This window comes from Melanerpes formicivorus, unplaced genomic scaffold (genome assembly GCF_026170545.1).
Source record: "Melanerpes formicivorus ecotype bairdi unplaced genomic scaffold, bMelFor1.0.p_v2 SCAF_4, whole genome shotgun sequence".
Taxonomy (NCBI): Eukaryota; Metazoa; Chordata; class Aves; order Piciformes; family Picidae; genus Melanerpes; species Melanerpes formicivorus.
Window position 1 is genome coordinate 37,957,552 of NW_027142356.1, and position 18,651 is coordinate 37,976,202.

General features: G+C 46.5%; 1 protein-coding gene across 5 annotated transcripts in view; it reads left to right on the forward strand.

Moving 5' to 3' along the window:
* Positions 1–18,651, forward strand: part of FIP1L1 (factor interacting with PAPOLA and CPSF1) — a 38,443-nt gene that overhangs the window by 2,772 nt on the left and 17,020 nt on the right. For 3 of the 5 annotated variants that reach the window (XM_068137694.1, XM_068137696.1, XM_068137697.1), the window contains exons 3-11: positions 1,809–1,866; positions 3,995–4,098; positions 6,695–6,756; positions 7,317–7,424; positions 9,248–9,378; positions 9,648–9,716; positions 12,846–12,955; positions 16,095–16,188; positions 17,763–17,916. In XM_068137694.1, the coding sequence (XP_067993795.1) occupies positions 1,809–1,866; positions 3,995–4,098; positions 6,695–6,756; positions 7,317–7,424; positions 9,248–9,378; positions 9,648–9,716; positions 12,846–12,955; positions 16,095–16,188; positions 17,763–17,916 (890 nt within the window). The remainder of the gene's footprint in view (positions 1–1,808; positions 1,867–3,994; positions 4,099–6,694; positions 6,757–7,316; positions 7,425–9,247; positions 9,379–9,647; positions 9,717–12,845; positions 12,956–16,094; positions 16,189–17,762; positions 17,917–18,651) is intronic. The other 2 variants (XM_068137695.1, XM_068137698.1) reach the window with 1 other exon arrangement.

Below are 18,651 nucleotides of genomic sequence, written 5' to 3' on the forward strand. Positions count from 1 at the left end.
TCTAGCTTGGGAATTGACTGCCTCAGGTTCAGAGCTGTGGACTGCAAAGCATAGCAAATGGTTGCTTCTGCATCTTGTGAGTTGCATTTGAAATTCTGGAAGTGTGGTGATAGTTGCCTCTTAGAAGTCTTGGTCTCTGGCATCCCACATTGTGAGCTTTTCTTTGAGTTCTGGAGCTAGTCTGACATGTTAATGGGTGATGAAGTGACACAGTCAAGCTTGAATTCTGGAGCTGTGTTGGGTTTTGCTGCAGCACTCAGGAGTGGGTGTAACAGGTTGCCCAGGGAGGTGGTGGAAGCCTCATCCCTGGAGGTGTTTGCAGCCAGGCTGGATGTGGCTGTGAGCAACCTGCTGTAGTGTGAGGTGTCCCTGCCCATGGCAGGGGGTTGGAACTGGCTGATCCTCGAGGTCCCTTCCAACCCTGACAATTCTATGATCCTATCTATTCTATTTTGCCAATAGAAGATAGGATGCAAATCATTCTGTTCCCGAAGAACTGGCAGTTGCTCACTGCATTTCAGAAATACCTTTTCCAGTGAAATAATATTGTTGGGAAATGGCTCCTTGCTTACTCTGCTGTTTGTGGTGTAACAGCCTGCCAGTTAATGGAACTGTAAGGAATGAAGATAGTGCTGTGGAGGAAAGAGCAGGAGGTGTGACACAGCTCATTTGCATGACTTGGACAGTGCTGGCCATTTTAGATGCACCAGGAGTTTCAAAATGTTTCCAGTTTTCAGTCTTCATCACTGAATTGATTTAATTGTAGCTGTTCCATATGGTGGAAGGAGGCTTTCCAGTGCACATGTGGGAGTTTTGCTTCAGTGCAACATGGCCTATGGGAGTTTAAATGTTCTTTTTTTCCTCCCATTATTTCTTTGAAATATGTATTTCCAGGGGGGGAAAAAATGCTGTTGTTCTCCCTTTGTGTGTTGTTCAAATAAGGATTTAGGTCTAGTGCCTTACTGCTTCCAACCACTCCACCAACACATAGGTTTTATAGTAGTGAAATATTATCCTGCTAATATAAACTCATACTAATCTAGATCATTTTAATGTAGAGTAGCATAGAATTAACCAGGTTGGAAAATACCTTGGAGATCAGCAAGTCCAATCTATCACCCAGCACCATCTAATCAACTAAACCATGGCACCAAGTGCCTCAGCCAGGCTCTTAAACACCTCCAGGGATGGTGACTCCACCACCTCTCTTGGTAGCACATTCCAATGGCCAATCTCTCTGGGAAGAATTTCTTCCTCACATCCAGCCCAACCCTCCCCTGGCACAGCTTGAGACTGTGTCCTCTTGTTCTGGTGGTGGTTGCCTGGGAAAAGAGACTGAGCCCCACCTGGCTACAGCCTCCTATCATGTAGTTGTAGAGAGCAATAAGGTCTCCCCTGAGCCTCCTCCTCTCCAGGCTAAGCAACACCAGCTCCCTCAGCCTCTCCTCACAGGGCTGTGCTCCAGACCCCTCCCCAGCTTTGTTGCCCTTCTCTGGACACCTTCCAGCAACTCAACATCTTTCATAACCTGAGTAACCCAGAACTGGACACAGGACTCAAGGTGTGGCCTTAGGAGTGCTGAGCACAGGGCAGAATGACTTCCCTGCTCCTGCTGGCCACACTCTTCCTCATGCAGGCCAGGATGCCATTAGCCTTCTTGGCCACAGCCAGAAGATAGCTGAAGCTGTGTCTCTTCTCTGGAGTAATGTAGTAAAGGGGTTTTCTTCCCCCTCATTAGCTGGTATGTGTGAAATAATCATGTGCACAAATCCCTAGTTTCATCTTTCCCTCTTTGTTCTTGTTTGAAGTGTTCCACCTCCACCTGGAAGCGAAGAGGAAGCAGCAGAAAATGGCCTTGTGAAAACGGTAGCTCTGAATGTCTTTGTCTTTTGATTTGGGGGGGGGGGGTGGGGGCATGATTAATTTGGCTGAATTGATGAACTCCTGTGGAATGTGTGCCTTTGACTTTTCTGTCCTGAAAGGTGTTTGACAATCCCTGCAGAGGCTCTGTGGAAATCACTGAATTAGGAAATTCAGTGCTTACCTGCACTCTGCTTTTTCAAGCCAAAAGGGAAAAAATGAGTAGTGCTTCTAGGGGGTTTGGGGGTGGGGGGGGTAGAGAGGATGCCTCAAGGCATCTCTCTTTTCCCAGACATACCCTTTTTCAAAGTTAGGCCCAGTTTTGTCCTCCTTGATAAGAACATAGCATTCTCTACTTGTTTTGCATTTGTGAATGTGATGAGCAGTTGGCATCTGCAGAATGATAGGAAACTATGGTTCAAGAGATGAATTACACAGGCTCCTCAGAGCAGAGTAAAGCACTTCTTTGTTAGTGGCTTGTGGCCAGCAGGGCAAGAGAGGAGATTCTGCCCCTTGACTCTGCTCTGCTGAGACCCCACCTCCAATCCTGTGTCCAGTTCTTGTATGCTGAGCATCAGAAGGTAACGGCTGGTGGAGCGAGTCCAGGGGAGGCCACAAAGATGATCCAAGGGCTGCAGCACCTCTGCTGTGAACACAGGCTGAGGGAGCTGGGGATGCTCAGCCTGGAGAAGAGAATACTCTCAGGGGACCTTAGAGCTGCCTCCCAATAGCTGAAGGGGTTCTCCAGGAAGGCTGCAGAGGGGCTTTTCATCAGGGTGTCTAGAGACAGGACAAGGGGAAATGGTTTGAAGCTGAGGCAGAGCAAGGTTAGACTGGATCTTAGGAAGAAGTTCTTCTGTAGGAGAGTGGTGAGACTCTTTAATAGGCTGCCCAGGGAGGTTGAGGTTCTGAATCTATCTGAACAAGTAAGGAGTTAAATGGTTATTGGAATTCTGCTTAGAAAAAGGAGGGTGATGTTCAGGGAGGAAAAAGGGTGGTCTCTAAGCTGATCATTACCACGTGGGAGGGCCACACTAAGTCAAGTAGAGAGATTCATTAATTGATGGCTAAGTGCTTGTCTGGAGTCTAAAACACCAGTTAAACTTTGCCATGTAGGAGAAATTGGATAGAGAACACAGTGGAAGATCTCATTCCACCATGAATTCATTATTCAGTTGCACCCTGAATTTTGTGCTGTTTTGTTCCTCTCACATCAGAACTGGAAAAAGTTGGTTGAAGTAGTGATGCAAGAGCAATCAAGGTAGCTCCTGTACAAGGAATGGCTGAGTAAGCAAAGACTTCTCAGTCTGGAAGACAGGCACACAGAGGGTGTGATGGAGCCTAACAAAATCATGTATGGAAGCTATAACTAAGGATTTATTCCTCCAAGTCCTTTCCATATGAAAACTGGGACTGGACATGAAAGTTGTAGGGCCCAGGATGAAAACAGTCCTCCTGCAGTAGTGGGTGCTGTGGAGCTCCTTGCCAAAGAGAGTGCCACTGCTGGGAGCTTGCGTGAGTCCAAGGGAAGTCTGGACAAGTACTTGAGAGAAAGATCCATTGGAGGTTACTGAAGAAACAAACCATACCTGGCTCCTGTTGAGCTTCTCCTCCACCAGCACCCCCAGGTGCTTTTCTTCAGGGCTGCTCTCAAGCCTTTGCCAACAATCCCTCTGCATCCATCTTGTAGCCCTCTTCAGATACTGGAAGGCTGCTATAAGGTCTCCCCAAAGCCTTCCCTCCTCCAGGCTGAACAACCCCAACTCCCTCAGCCTGTCTTCATAGGAGAGGTGCTCCAGCCCCCTTGATCATTTCCTTTAGGTTCTTTCCTGAGTGGCAAGATAAGAGTAGAACCAGTGTGCATGAGCTAGATAGAGGGAAGCAGGCTGTTAGGTGGTAGAAACTCTTCTGTGCTCATTGAGGAAACATCTTGGTTCCGAAACAGGACTTGGTATTCAAACTACTTCCCTATTTGCATCCAGAGGTTTCAGGCACTTGCAGCCTTTCAGCAGGTGAGCTTCCTAAATGTGCTGTTACTGCTACTCAGTTCTGAAGTGTAGAGTTGAAGAATTGTGGCCTGGGTAGCTTTGTCCACTGGAGAGGTGAGTGACTGCTTTGGCCTTTTCTTTCGTAGAAGGCAGCCGAGGCTGAGGAGGACAGCGACAGCGATAGCGATGATGATGAAGATGATGTTCAAGTCACCATAGGGGATATTAAAACAGGAGCTCCACAGTACAGGTAAGTTGCTGCAACACATTAACTGGGGGAACTTTTAAGATCACATTTAATTGCCTGCTGAGGCTCTTTCATAGTTGTCAGTGTCAGTTGTTATGCAAATGAGTCTCAGTTTAGGTTTAGTTTCAGCTCTTTGACAGTGCTCTGTAGAGATGCACTAACTTGTAAACAACAAGGTGAAATGGGAGAGCTCTTGCATGAGTTAAACTTTGCTTTCAAATGTTGAGAAATAGGTGTGTTAGTTTTGTAAACCAGGAGGTTGGGTTTTATCATGGAATGGCTGCCACCCAGCATTTTTAGCATTGTTCTGGGGGAGGTGGATTTTTGTTGCACAGTGGTAGAGTGGTGAGCACAGAGAACATCAGAAATATGTGTCCTTGTTCTGTTGGGAGTGGATACAGCTCTAATTAGACCTCTGCAGTTTCAATTCCTATTGCTGCTCTCCACTGAGATTTTCATGTACTTCAGAGTGGAGCTGCCAGGCTCTGGAGATAGTTTCTCAAGAGCATGGGTTGGGCATTTGGGCTTTACACGAATTTCTTGGCCCCTGTTACTGCCACATATTCCTCCTTCTCTTGATAAAGGGCTTGGTTTTCACTGAAAGCTTTAGAGCAGATTGAATTGTACCCAAAGTTATGAAACACTCTTTTTTTTCATGGCATGGACAATTCTCTGAGGAAAGTGATTTGCTTGTTTCTCTTGGCAATCCCAATGCTTATTAAAACCAGAGGTGCTAGGGTGCCATTTCTTACCAGGGTTATGACAGGTCTGCAGGTAAGTCTGACTCATGTATAGTGTTGCATTCTTACCTTCAGAATGCAGCTGGTAGACTCATTTTTTTTGTTTTGAAACACAGGGTTTTTAAACTGTCAGTCTTTTGTCCCCTGAACTAACTGCAAACCACTGTAATACAGACAGAGCAGTCCTCTACTTGTCTGCTTTCAATAACTTGGAAGTATGCTTATGGTGGAGGCAGTGACCTCAAGTTTTTCAAGTCTAAAGCAAAACTAGCTTCATATTCTCAGTGGATTTGCTGGTGCTCTCCCCCATGAATACAGAAAACAAAGCAGATGATCCTAAATCTAATTAGAGTGGAAAGTTTTATGAAGAAATGGTTGTTTTCTGGGGACCCTTTTTTCTCCTGGGCAAATGGGGCAGAAAGTTCATTGAAGGGTGGTAATCTAAACCAAACTGCTCATTGCTTTTAACTTGAGGATAACAAGCTCCTTTTATAGGATTAAATGATTTTTCCTGTGCTCCTTTTATAGGATTAAATGGTTTTTCTTGTAGCAATCAACTGCTGTTACAACATCAGATTTGTTTGACAGAGTTGTGCACAAATACAGCATGGCAGATCAGAAGGTTAAATGGAACCTCCTGGGACCTCTGGTCCTTTAGCAGAGAAATTGGACTGGGTGATCTCCACAGGTCCCTTCCAGCCCCCACCACACTGGGATTCCAGGATTCTATGGGTGTTGTTTTACAATGTACTGGAACCAAAGCTTTTCTTGAGCCTTGATCTGAGGGTACTGAGGAATCTCAGGCACTCAGGAGTCTCCTGGGTTGATCACCCTGGTGAGACCCTGGAACAGGTTGCCCAGGGAGGTCATGGATGTCCCCTTCTGGGAGGTGTTCAAGGCCAGGTTGGATGGGACCTTGACCAACCTGGTCTAGTGGAAGGTGTCCCTGCCAGTAGCAGGATGTTGGATCCAGATGGTCTTGAAGGGCCCTTCCAACCCAAACTGTTCTATGACTGTCTGTTTTGGGTCAGGTTTGTGCTGTCGCAGTGCTTGAAGGGAAACTCCAAGTGGGTGGAAGTGGTGCTGCAAACTGTAGACTGCCTTCTGATTAGAAACTAGTCTCATTATGGATTGATACTGCCTGTAAGCATAACCTCCAGTGCATGCAAGTGGTTGTGAAAGCTAGCTCTTAATGATTCACATGAGCAATATTGTCGTTCCTAAAGGAAGTAAATCAGTACTTGGAGTTCTGAAGTGCATTTTTATGAAGGAAGCTCTCAAGTAGTTTAGAAAGTGAAATGGCACGTTGTTGGAGCTCACCAGAACAGGTGATTGCTGGAAGTACACTGAAACAAGACAGCCTTTGAGTCATTGTAGAGAACTGGTTCTATTTGCCACTTCTGCACAGATTAAATGGAGTAATTCTGGAAAAGAGAGCCAATCTCTCTAAGCCCTTTCTGGTTGGTTTGGGTTGGATTTTGTTTCTACTTTATTCTCCAGAGTGTCATCTGTATCCCTAAATGAACTTCATTTTTCCTTTCTCTCTTCTTCTGGTTATGTCCATTCTTGTTTCTATCAAGGTCTTTATCCTTTCAACTCAGGAAGAGTGGCTGGGACTTGCTTCACAACTGTTTATTAGTTGGAGAAGTTGCTTCTGAGCATAGAAAGGTACACCTCTCTTCCTCCTAGGCTGAACTCTTTACTTTTACAGTGTTACCAGCTTGGAAAGCTAGAGATTCAGGATGGTGATTGAGACTGGGTCCAGTTTGTTTCTGGATCTAGCTAACACTTGTTTTGTATTTTCTCCTGGGTTTAGGTTTTTCTCTAATTCAGTTTTTTTGTTGTTTTTATTTTTGAAGTTATGGAGCAGCACCTGTGAATCTCAACATAAAGACAGGAGGACGAGCTTTTGCATCTTCTGGTAAGGAATTGCACACAGCAATGTGAGTGAAAAGGCTAAAGAAGAATTTCATGGAATGGCTCAGCTTGGAAGGGAGCTCAGAGCTCATCTCCTCCAACCTCCCCACCATGCCCAGGGACACCTCTCAATTAGACTCAGCTGCTCAGGGCCTCATCCAGCCTGGCCTTGAATACCCTCACTGGGGAGGCAGCCACAGCTTCCCTGGACACTCTATTCCAGAGTCTCACCACCCTAATACTGGAGAACTTCTTCCTAAGATCCAGTCTAACCCTACTCTCCCTCAGCTTCAAACCATTGCCCCTTGTCCTGTCTCTAGGTGCCCTGATGCAAAGTCCCTCTGCAGCCTTCCTGTGGGATCCCTTCAGGTATTGGAAGGCAGCTCTAAGGTCCCCTGGGGGTCTTCTCTTCTCCAGCTCCCTCAGCCTGTCCTCCAGAAGGAAATAATTTTCACTTCCAAAACTTCTTGATAAATTTAAATCTGACTTACACCCCCAATATTAAATATGTTCCAACTATTTGGTAGAGTCAGAAGGCTCTAACTTTCTCCTTTTTCCTCACAGGTGCCAAGGTGAAAGGGGTGGATCTAGATGCACCAGGGAGTATTAATGGTGTGCCACTTCTGGAAGTAGATTTAGATTCTTTTGAAGATAAGCCTTGGAGAAAGCCAGGTAATTCTCTGCTTTACATTAACTGCTGTGCAGATGTTCAGTAGGCTCACAGGATGTTAGGGGTTGGAAGGGACCTCCAGAGATCATAGTATCAGTCAGGGTTGGAAGGGACCACAAGGATCATCTAGTTCCAACCCCCCTGCCATGGGCAGGGACACCCCACACTAGATCAGGCTGGCCAGAGCCTCATCCAGCCTGGTCTTAAACACCTCCAGGGACAGGGACCCAACCACCTCCCTGCACAACCCATTCCAGGGCTTCGCCACTCTCATGGGGAAGAACTTCCTCCTTACATCCAGCCTGAATCTCCCCACCTCCAGCTTCATTCCATTCCCCCTAGGCCTATCACTACCTGTCCAGCTCCCCTGCCAGAGCAGGACCATGCAATCTAGCTCAGGTCACAGAGGAATGCATCCAGACAGGCCTTGAAAGTCTCCAGAGAAGGAGACTCCATAACCTCTCTGGGCAGCCTGTTCCAGGGCTCTGAGACCCTGACAGTGAAGAAGTTCCTCCTTGTGTGGAGGTGGAACCTCCTGTGCTGCAGCTTACATCCATCCAGGTTATTTATTATTTCCTGTTTGCTATATATAGCTCTTACCTACCCTATAGCTAGAAGATACTGTACCACATCATCTGGGAAAAGCAGCTAAGCTGCCTTTGTGCTGTGCCACAGAGCATGTGGGTGTGCTTCTGTTCCTTAGAATACATCCCACACACATGTGAGTAAAAGAGACTGCAGGACACACACTGTGTGGTTTTCTTAAACACGTGTATCCTGAACCCTCCTTGGAGATCTGTGGAGATAACTTCCACTGGCCTCTGCCATAGGACAGCAGATACAGCTGGACAGAAAGTAGTGCTAGCAGGTTTAGCCATGAAGAATGGTGAAAGAGAGCTGCTTGTGGTTCTTTGGGTTCATGGATAAGATGTCCACAGGCTTTGAAGAAGCTGCTACCACATGAAGTTTTCCTGAGTCTCCTGTGTTTATTGTCTGCTTCTCTCAAGTGACTTACTTCAATACCAGCACTGGGTGACTGGTTGGTTGTTTTTTTAGTGGCAGTATATCTTGATGCTCTTGTCTAGGTTTTTCCCTAGTGTTTGTGGATTGCTTTGGCAATGCAATTAGGGTCTACAAAATGGGGGGGGGGAAAAGAAGTCTGTGGTGTTTGACCTCTCAGATATTGAAAAGACTCTCTGCATTTGAGCTTTGTCTTACAAGAAAAAATCTTGGTGGCATCAAGTGAAACTGGGCATCAAAATGAAATGAGTCAAATGCAGCACAAGCAAAAGGAAGCTGAAGGAACCTGTAGATAGAATGGAATAGGCCAGGTTGGAAGAGACCTTCAAGATCATTGTGTCCAACCTATCATCCAACACCACCTAATCAACTAAACCATGGCACCAAGCACCCCATCAAGTCTCCTCCTGACCACTTCCAGTGATGGTGACTCCACCACCTCCTCAAGCAGCCCATTCCAATGGGCAATCACTCTCTCTGTATAGAACTTCCTCCTAACCTCCAGCCTAAAGATCTTGCACTTGCCTTACTGCAAAGATACAGGGGTTGTAATGTCCTGTAATTTTCTGTAGTTGCCTACTCTTGCTCCCTCAGACAGGCTGCCAGGCAAGGTACTCCAGCTACATTTGAATGTTCTGATAGCCTTAGCCATGGGTGCTGCATGTTCAGTGATGCAGCACTCTGTTGTGTGCTTCATTAGGAAGCTTTCAGGTGAAGACCTGATCTGTTGTGATGTGTTAATTTGCTCAGTGAAGAAAAGGTTCACTTCCTGATGTCCTGAACCTCTCTGGTTTTCTGTTTGAAGGGGCTGATCTTTCTGATTATTTCAACTATGGCTTCAATGAAGATACCTGGAAAGCTTACTGTGAAAAACAGAAAAGAATACGGATGGGGCTTGAAATTCTCCCAGTTACCTCAGCCACCAATAAAATCACGGTAAGCAGTACCCCTTTGGTGTACATTCCAGGAGCCTCTTTGCTCTCCCACCCCTGTAAAGCTGCTTGTGTGCCATAAGCTTGTTCTGCCCTGCTCTGTGCTTGGTAGCTCACACCTCGCTCCCCGCCCCGAGCCTAGAGCGTGGCAGTTTGTGTGGATAGTGTGCCAGACTAGCTCCAGCTAGGTTGCATCTGTCCCCTGACTCAGATTGTGGCCCATCACCTCAGCCTTGTGTGGTATCTTAATGGGCAATGTGTTATTTAACTTAGGCTGAAGACAAAGCTATGGAAGTAAGACCAAGTGCAGAGGTTCTCGGTGGCAGATACCATCTTTTGAAGGTGAATTTTAGTGAACTTTGTGTTGGTTGCTCTCAGTTTTACTTTGGGCTTTTTTGTATGAAGTATTGCTTCCCATGCCACCACAGGCCTGACAGAAGACCAAGTTGAAGTGAACCTTAACCATCATTTCAGTCTCTCCTCTTGCATCAGTGACCTTCTGCCCGTGTCACAAAACGCTGCTTTAAAGCAGAGCTTTGCTTTGCTCATCACCCTGCTGCAAGCATGTGAGTTAGTGGCCTGGGGATCTAACAAAGTGCCCAGGGAAACTTCAGACTTCTTTATGTGATGGTTCCTTTTTTTTTGGAGTTGCTTATGCAGGTGAAAGAGTTTGTGCAGATGGTGCTGAGGAAGATTCACTGGCTTATGGCTTGGTTGTGTTTTTTCCTGGGGCCTCGTAGCTCTTAACTGTGTTTTGTAGCACTTCTCCTTGGCAGCTCTGAGATGTGACAATCAACCTTCTCATATTTTTGTCCATCTGGGATTAGACTGCACTAAATCAACTCCTAGATAACATTCTGTTCAGAAGTGCTGATTTTTCAGGGAGCAGAAAGAATAGAATAGATTAGAATAGAATAGACCAGGCTGGAAGAGACCTTCAAGATCATTGTGTCCAACCTATCATCCAACACCACCTAATCAACTAACCCATGGCACCAAGCACCCTGTCAAGTCTCCTCCTGAACACCTCCAGTGATGGTGACTCCACCACCTCCCTGGGCAGCCCATTCCAATGGGCAATCACTCTCTCTGTGTAAAACTTCATCCTAACCTCCAGCCTAAACCTCCCCTGGCACAGCCTGAGACTGTGTCCTCTTGTTCTGGTGCTGGCTGCCTGGGAGAAGAGACCAACCTCTGCCTGTCTAGAACTCCCCTTCAGGTAGTTGTGGAGAGCAATAAAAATTGGTATGCCAGGACTCATTTTCAGGACAGAACAGGGTTTTGTAGGTTCTTATTTTCTCCTTTCCTCTTCTGTTTCATCCTAAAGTTGAAATCAAAATACAAAGGTTATTTATTTTGGGGCTTTTGTTCAGTTGTGTTTGGTTTTGGTTTGGATTTGGGGTTTTTGGAGGGGGACTTGGGGTTTTTTTTTTTGTTGGTATTGGTTTGTTGGTGTTGTGGGTGGGTTTTGTTTGGGGTTTTGGGGGGTTTTGGGGTTGGTTTATTGGGGTTTTGTTACTATTTAGTAACTTTTGTGCTTGAGCTGTCATTAAACTGGCCTGGAACTGTTTGTTGCTTCCCTCTGTGTACTTCTGTGACAGAAACCAGGTATTTTTGTTTGCCCTCATATGCTGCTGGAGGGTATTTCAGTCAGTTTGGCTTTATCTCAGTCAGAACAGATCAGAAGCTCCCCAGGGCTTTTTGCCTTCCTCAGTTTCCATTCTGATAGCTGCAGTGGTGGGCAGTGGGAGTGATGATTTGCAGCTGACTTCTCTCAACTGTTGTCCTGAGGGAAGGAGGATAAATATTCCAAACCAAAGCTTCCCCTTAGAGATTTTTCAGAGAAATCCTTACCCCAAACCTCTCAGATGGTTTTGGTTTTTAATACATATTTCTGGATACTGAAGTTGAATTCATTTTTTAACACATCTTAACTATATGTGTGCATTTCTGAGCTCAGGGAAAGAAGTGCCTATGTTTAGAAGTGAGCTTGCCCAAGGGGGTGGTTGGGGCTCTATCCCTGGAGATCATAGCATCAGTCAGGGTTGGAAGGGGCCACAAGGATCATCTAGTTCCAACCCCCCTGCCATGGGCAGGGACACCTCACACTAGATCAGACTGGCCAGAGACTTATCCAGCCTGGAGATATTCAAGGTGAAGCTCAACAGGAGTCTGGACAACCTGATCTAGTTGAGGATGTCCCTGCTGAGTGCAGAGGAGGTTGGATTGGATGAGCTTTGGAGGTCCCTTCCAACCCAGAACCATTCTATGATTCTGCTAAAGCTTAAGTAGTTCACTTGCCTACAAGCAGCTGTGAGAACACAACCTGTATGATCACCAAATCACAGAACATCAGGGGATGGAAGGGACCTCCAGAGTTCAGAACCTGTATGATGTCTCACTGTGACTGAACTGGAGTGATGTAGCTGTAGGTTGCTACAGAGGGAGTGTCTTTAAACGCTGAAGCAGCACAGGTTTGTGCTTAGTGCTGAGCCATGCAGGGCTTTCTTGTCCTGTATGATGTGCTGCTGAAGTCAAGCAGTACTTGAAGGGGCTGCACCAAGGGTCTTGCACAGCTTTAGTAAAGTGTCTCTGGAATGCTGCAGTACTCCAAAAGCTTACTGCTGGTGCTGAGGTATTCAGTCTGAGCTAGTGACAAATCTCCTGAAGTTTGCACAACCCCCAGGGCATGAAGTGACTTCCTGCTAGGACTCAAATTAGATCTCATGGTCAGCAGGGCAGACTTGAGAATCCATCCACTCTGTTTCTTGTCTTGTGGTTTGTTGTTGTTGGGTAGCAGACCTTGTTGGCCTATCTCCCTCCTGAAGATTATGAACATTTTTATTTTGTTAATAAGTTTGCTTCTTCTCAAAATTTAATACCTTCTTTTGTCCAGAGAGAAAATCCTACCTGGGGAATCAGTTTTGGTTTGCTCATGTTAAATGCTTGGAAAGTAAATATCATAGTATCAGTCAGGGCTGGAAGGGACCACAAGGATCATCTAGTTCCAACCCCCCTGCCATGGGCAGGGACACCCCACACTAGATCAGCCTGGCCAGAGCCTCATCCAGCCTGGCCTTAAACACCTCCAGGGACAGGGCCCCAACCACCTCCTTGGACAACCCATTCCAGGGCTTCACCACTCTCATGGGGAAGAACTTCCTCCTCACCTCCAGCCTGAATCTCCCCACCTCCAGCTTCATTCCATTCCCCCTAGTCCTGTCACTACCTGATACCCTGGGTATCCTTTAAGCAGTAACAAGTTATTCTCTGGCACATTGCTTCCTACCTGTATTAAACACAGCACTGAAGTAATATATCCTTGGAGGGTTTTATTGGCTGTGCAAAGGTGATAGTTTATAAAAAGGCCTGGTTAAAGTTGGACTTCCCTCTCTTTTTGTGTGTGCTGTGCTGAGTGTTGGGGCTGCTACACTCCTGGGGTTGAACTAATGCTGAAATGTTGTTTTGAAGGTACAGCAGGGCAGAACTGGAAATTTGGAGAAAGAGTTGGCAGTGCAGTCGACCAAAGCTGAGTTCACATCTCCTCCTGCCTTATTCAAATCAGGAATCCCACCAAACAGGTCAGTCAGTGCTAACTCAAGACCAAAAGAAAAACCTTTTTATGCTCTTACCTTGGTGTATTTGGAGTTGATGATTTTTGCAGGAACAAGGGAAATGGCATTTCTGTAAGAGGTATAAATGAGGCTAGGAGGATGATTAGGGGACTGGAGCACTGCCTGATGAGGAGAGGCTGAGGGACCTGGGGCTTTTTAGTCTGGACAAGAGAAGACTGAGAGGGGATTTAATAACTCTTTATAAATATCTGAGGGCTGGGGGTCAGGAGGGAGGGGACAGGCTCTGCTCACTTGCTCCCTGGGATAGGACAAGGAGCAATGGATGTAAGCTGCAGCACAGGAGGTTCCACCTCAACACCAGGAGGAACTTCTTCACAGTGAGGCTCACAGAGCACTGGAACTGCCCAGAGAGGTTGCGGAGTCTCCTTCTCTGGAGCCTTTCAAAGCCTGTCTGGGTGTGTTCCTGTGTGAGCTGTGCTGGATTGTATGCTCCTGCTGGGGCAGTGGGGTTGGACTGGATGATCTCTTTGGGTCCCTTCCAAGCCCTAACATCCCATGAGTGAAGGAGTGATTCTAATCACTTTTACCCTTCAGGCTAAGCTTAGGACAAGTCTGTTTTCTCCTAGTACAGATTGACCTTAGCAAAGACTGGGAAACATATATGTTTTTAAGAAGAAATCATGAAGTTGTCTGTTGGGTAGATAAAGAGGAAAGGACACAAGACATTTGCAGCTGTTTCACTGGTGTGTGTTGCAGTGGTTAGAATCAGTTGTTTGATATCAATTGAGTGTGAATGCTCTGAGTTGTTACAATGCTGAAGCTTCACTGCCACATGAGAACTGCTTCCAGCAATTTCACCTAGAGCTACTGCAAAGGCCTCCTGGCAGACAGCCAGTTATTTTAAGTTACAGAATCAGGCAATGGTTTGGGTGGGAAAGGACCTCCAAAGGTCATCTAATGCAATGCCCCTGCACTAAGCAGGGACATCCTCCCCTAGAGCAGGTTGCTCAGAGCCTTGTCCACACAGAGTCTGAATATCTCCAGGGATGGAGCCTCAGCCACCTCCCTGGGCAGCCTGTGGCAGTGTTCTACCACCCTCATGGTGCAGAACTTGGTCCTAACACCCAGTCTAAATCTCCTCTCATTTCAAACCATTGCTCCTTGTCCTATCACTGCAGGCCTTTGGAAACAGCCCTCTGCAGCCTTCTTGTAGCCTCCTTCAACTAGAGTTTAATTCTTAGACTAGGCTCTAAGTCTAGTGAGTTAAGTGGCAGCCAGTAGTTAGAGTGTTTCTGGATCCTGAAAAGGGGCAATGTGTGTCCCAAAAGCAGTTCATTTATAGTGCTTGGAGTGATTTCTGAAGCTATGAATGTGCAAAAGAATTTGGTTTGTCTTTTTTCTTCTTCTTTTCTTCGTTTTCCTTCCACTTTCTCTTTGCTCTGTAGCACCCAAATGAACTCAGCTTGCCAAGTGAGATTGAGTTATCTGTCTGACATCAATCTCCATGGAGGGTGGTGTTCATAGTGCAAATAGCTCATAAATAACCAGTCTCTAATGAGAGTGGAATCACTCACTGAGCTGCTGGAATGTTCCTTTCAGGCTCCACTTTGTCTGAGCTCTGCTGTGGGCTCATGTGCTTCCCACACGTGTGGATTGCTTTTTCATCTTGGGCTGTATCCATTGGGAATGCATCTGTATCCCAGGTGCCCTCATCATGTCAGGGACAAACCAAGACCTTTCTTCTCTTGGCATACTTTGAGACAGAAATCTAGTAATGTCTGCTTAAGATCTTACTACTGAGCTAGGTGGTGGCTGAGGAGTCTTTGAGGTTTCCCCATGGGAATCAAGATCCAAGGCTTCAGATTTGCCCTGAATAGAATAGAATTGTATAAACATTTGAGATAATTCAGCAGTAGCCTTGGCTATGGGATAATTAACAAAGGGAATAGAATACAATTAACCAGCTTGGAAAAGACCTTGGAGATCATCCAGTCCAACCCATCACCCAACACCACCTCATCAACTAAACCATGGCACCAAGTGCCTCATCCAGGCTCTTCCTAAACACCTCCAGGGATGGTGACTCCAGCACATCCCAATGACCAATTACTCTTTCTGGGAAGAACTTTCTCCTCATCTCCAGCCTACACCTCCCCTGGCACAGTTTGAGACTCTGTCCTCTTGTTCTGGTGCTGCTTGCCTGGGAGAAGAGACCAACCCCTACCTGGCTACAACCTCCCTGCAGGGAGTTGGAGAGAGCAAGAAGGTCTCCCCTGAGCCTCCTCTTCTCCAGGCTAAGCAACCCCAGCTCCCTCAGCCTCTCCTCACAGGGCTGTGCTCCAGACCCCTCCCCAGCTTTGTTGCCCTTCTCTGTTGGCCCTTCAGTGCTGGGACAAGGCTTGGACTGGATGATCTTGGAGGTCTCCCAACCAGATACATTCTGTGATTCTTTTGCAGCTCTTGGGTCATCTCTGTGTCCTCCTCCGGACTCACTCCAACAGCTCTGTGTCCTGCTGATGCTGGGGACACCAGAACTGGAGGCAGTATTTGGGGTGGGGTCTCAGCAAAGGAGAGTCAAGGGATAGAATCCTCTCTCTCACCCTGCTGCCCACACTCCTCTGGCTGCAGCCCAGCACACAGCTGCCTGCTGGGCTGCATGAGGGCCCTGCTGGCTCCTGCTGAGCTTCTCAGCAATCAGCACCCCCAAGACTTTTTCTTCAGAGCTTATTTCATATGTCTGATAACTGTTTTGCTTCCATTCTTTGTAGTAGTTCTGCTTAATGCTTTTTTTTTCTATACTGAGGTGGGGTTTTTTTATTCCTTTAATTTCCCCCCCCTCCTTTTACTGGTAACAGCAGTGTAGGTTTAGCACCTTGTAGGGAATGGAGAGTCAGCTTTTGTCTTACAGGAGTCTTTATTGCTGCATTATTTAGTTCTACACACCTGCATGGCTCAGCAAATTTCACCCACACTTAGTGTTCTTCAAAAATGGTCTCTTAGGCTTGGTAGAGGAGAAGGAGCTCCTGGCATTCACAATGAGAGAAGTCTGCAAGCCTTCCTGCTCTCTCTCTTGTACTTTCCTTTTGGGTTTTGCCTCTTCCAGTTCTGCTTGTTGACTCTGCTTTGTCCTGTGTTGTTCTTGCAGGAGAATATCTGGCACGATAGATGTGATTGGACAGAGCATCACTATCAGCAGGGTGGAAGGACGCCGGCGGGCTAACGAGAACAGCAACATACAGGTTTTGTGCTGCAGATTTGCCTCTTATCCTTGCCTAAACCTCCCTGCAGGGAGTTGTAGAGAGCAAGGAGGTCTGCCCTGAGCCTCCTCTTCTCCAGGCTAAGCAATCCCAGCTCCCTCAGCCTCTCCTCACAGGGTACAGGGCAGAAAATACTGCCAAGGATACACTTGGTTTAGTGTCAAGGAGGCAATGTGGAGGAGGAGGAGTCTGTGCTCCAGACCTCTCCCCAGCCTCATTGCCCTTCTCTGGACACCTTCAAGTGTCTCAATGTCCTTCTTAAATTGAGGGGCCCAGAACTAGACACAGGACTCAAGGTGTGGTCTAACCAGTGCTGAGTACAGGGCAGAATGACCTCCCTGCTCCTGCTGGCCACACTGTTCCTGATGCAGGCCAGGATGCCATTGGCCTTCTTGGCCCCTTGGGCACAATGCAGGCTCATGTTCAGCTGGCTGTCACCCAGCACCCCCAGGTCCCTCTCTGCCTGGCTGGTTGTGGTAGTTAATTAAAATGCATTCAGGTGAAATACTTACTGCTAAAGATAAATGTTTTGGTCTACCTGAGTGAAGGACATAAGAGAGCCTGCAGACTTGCAATGCAGGAGACAGCATTGGCTCTGCATGGGGTAGCATTTTGTTTACTAAGTGATTGAGATGAATATTTTAAACCCATTTCTCCCCTGTTCCTGCCAGGCACTAATGCTGAAAGCAGAAGCCTCTTTGTATGCAGATTGAGAAGTGCAGCCCTTTCAAACTAAGTGGTGAAGGAATGGGGTTGAGAGTCCTTAAAAAAAGACATATTATGTTATTTAACCCATAAATTGTAAGCTTAGTCTTCATGATTTTAGTCTTTGTGGGCTTGGCTTATGAGGAATAGAAGCCATTCCCCTGCCCCCTTTCTTACTCCAGATACGTACCCAATGAATTTGTTGAGAGTAATCTTTTGTTTTCCTTTCCACACCCAAGAGTGATTTGTTTAGATTTTTCTGCTTGAACTCTGTAACTGCATTTTAAAGGCATAGCCTAAACCCACCACAGCTTCTCTGAAGAAAACAGCTAAATGCATTGAGATTGAATACTCCTCTTTCTCTGTGGGGAAGCCTCAGGGTTGCTTGGTGCCCTACCTGCATTTCCATGCCATGGTTGAGGTTAAAGAGTGGAGAGAGTCCTGGATTGTAGTCCTGTTGAAAACACTGCCATGTGTTTTTTCAGCTGATCTCTCAGTATTTAAGCAACCTGATGGCTTTGGGGTTTCCATACTGATTTCTTTTCTCTAGATACTTTGCTTTGTGTGTAAACTTCAGATGCTGTTGTGAGCCATATTCAGATGAGTTATGTTGCCCCTCAAATCTCCCAGCCCTGTTGGCTGCTCTTACACACTCCAAATGACTTGGCAAGGGTGGGATGCTGAGCATAGGGGTGCAGCTTGAACTCAAACCATCTGAATATGGCTCTTTAGCTACATAAGTAATACTGTTCCTGTTGTAGTGACTGGAAAGAGAGGAAACCTCTGAGGAGGGAACCTCTGAGAGGAAAGCATTGAGCTGGCAATTGTAACTATAGTTTGATATTTTACAGGTTCTTTCAGAACGATCTAATCCTGAAGTAGACAATTTTACCAAGCCACCTCCATTTTTCCCTCCAGGAGCTCCACCTACCCACCTTCCACCACCTCCTTTCCTCCCACCCCCTCCTACTGTCAGTTCTGCTCCACCTCTGATTCCCCCACCAGGTAAATATCCCGCACTACTACCCCGGGTGTGAAGAATGAGGAGGGCATGACCACCCAATGTTTAATGATACTGACTGAAACACAGTTTGTTCCATGCATGCTTGCCTAGATGTGCAGAATTTGCTACTCTTAAGTACCTCTGCAAGGCAGAAACAGAATCCATGGCCTTTATTTTCTCAGTAAGCACAATCCCAATTAGTAAATGATTACCTAAAGACTAGATGTTGGATCTTGTGCCTGTGGAGATGTTTGAACAGAGGAGCTGTTTTCTCTAAGTCAACTGCTGTTGAGAGGTAGATGGTAACAAATCATTCTACAAACTGCTGGCATCCCATGACTTTATGGCAGAAGTTGGGTTCTCTCTGCTGTCCAAGGTCAGAGCAGAAGCTCTACTCCTCCTTTCCCCACGAATTACCAGAAGTCTGATGAGAATCACACTTGTGCCCTGTCCTTCCTTTCAGCCAGAGGTCTTGCCAGCATCTGGGGGTTTTATCCACCATCCTGTGCCTGTGAATCACAAAAGACTGAAAGCTCTTTGAGAGCTCTGCTCATTGCTAAATCTGAATTCACTGACATTTACTGAATGGTGACAGAAACTTGATCTTTATGGAACTTTCCAGCCATTTGTTACCTGAGTGGGGTCATCCTCAGGAATTAAGTTCCAAAGGACTCAGCAGGGAGCTAAGAATGGACAGAAATGAAAATAGATGGAGAAACTTGGGGGGGGATTTAAGT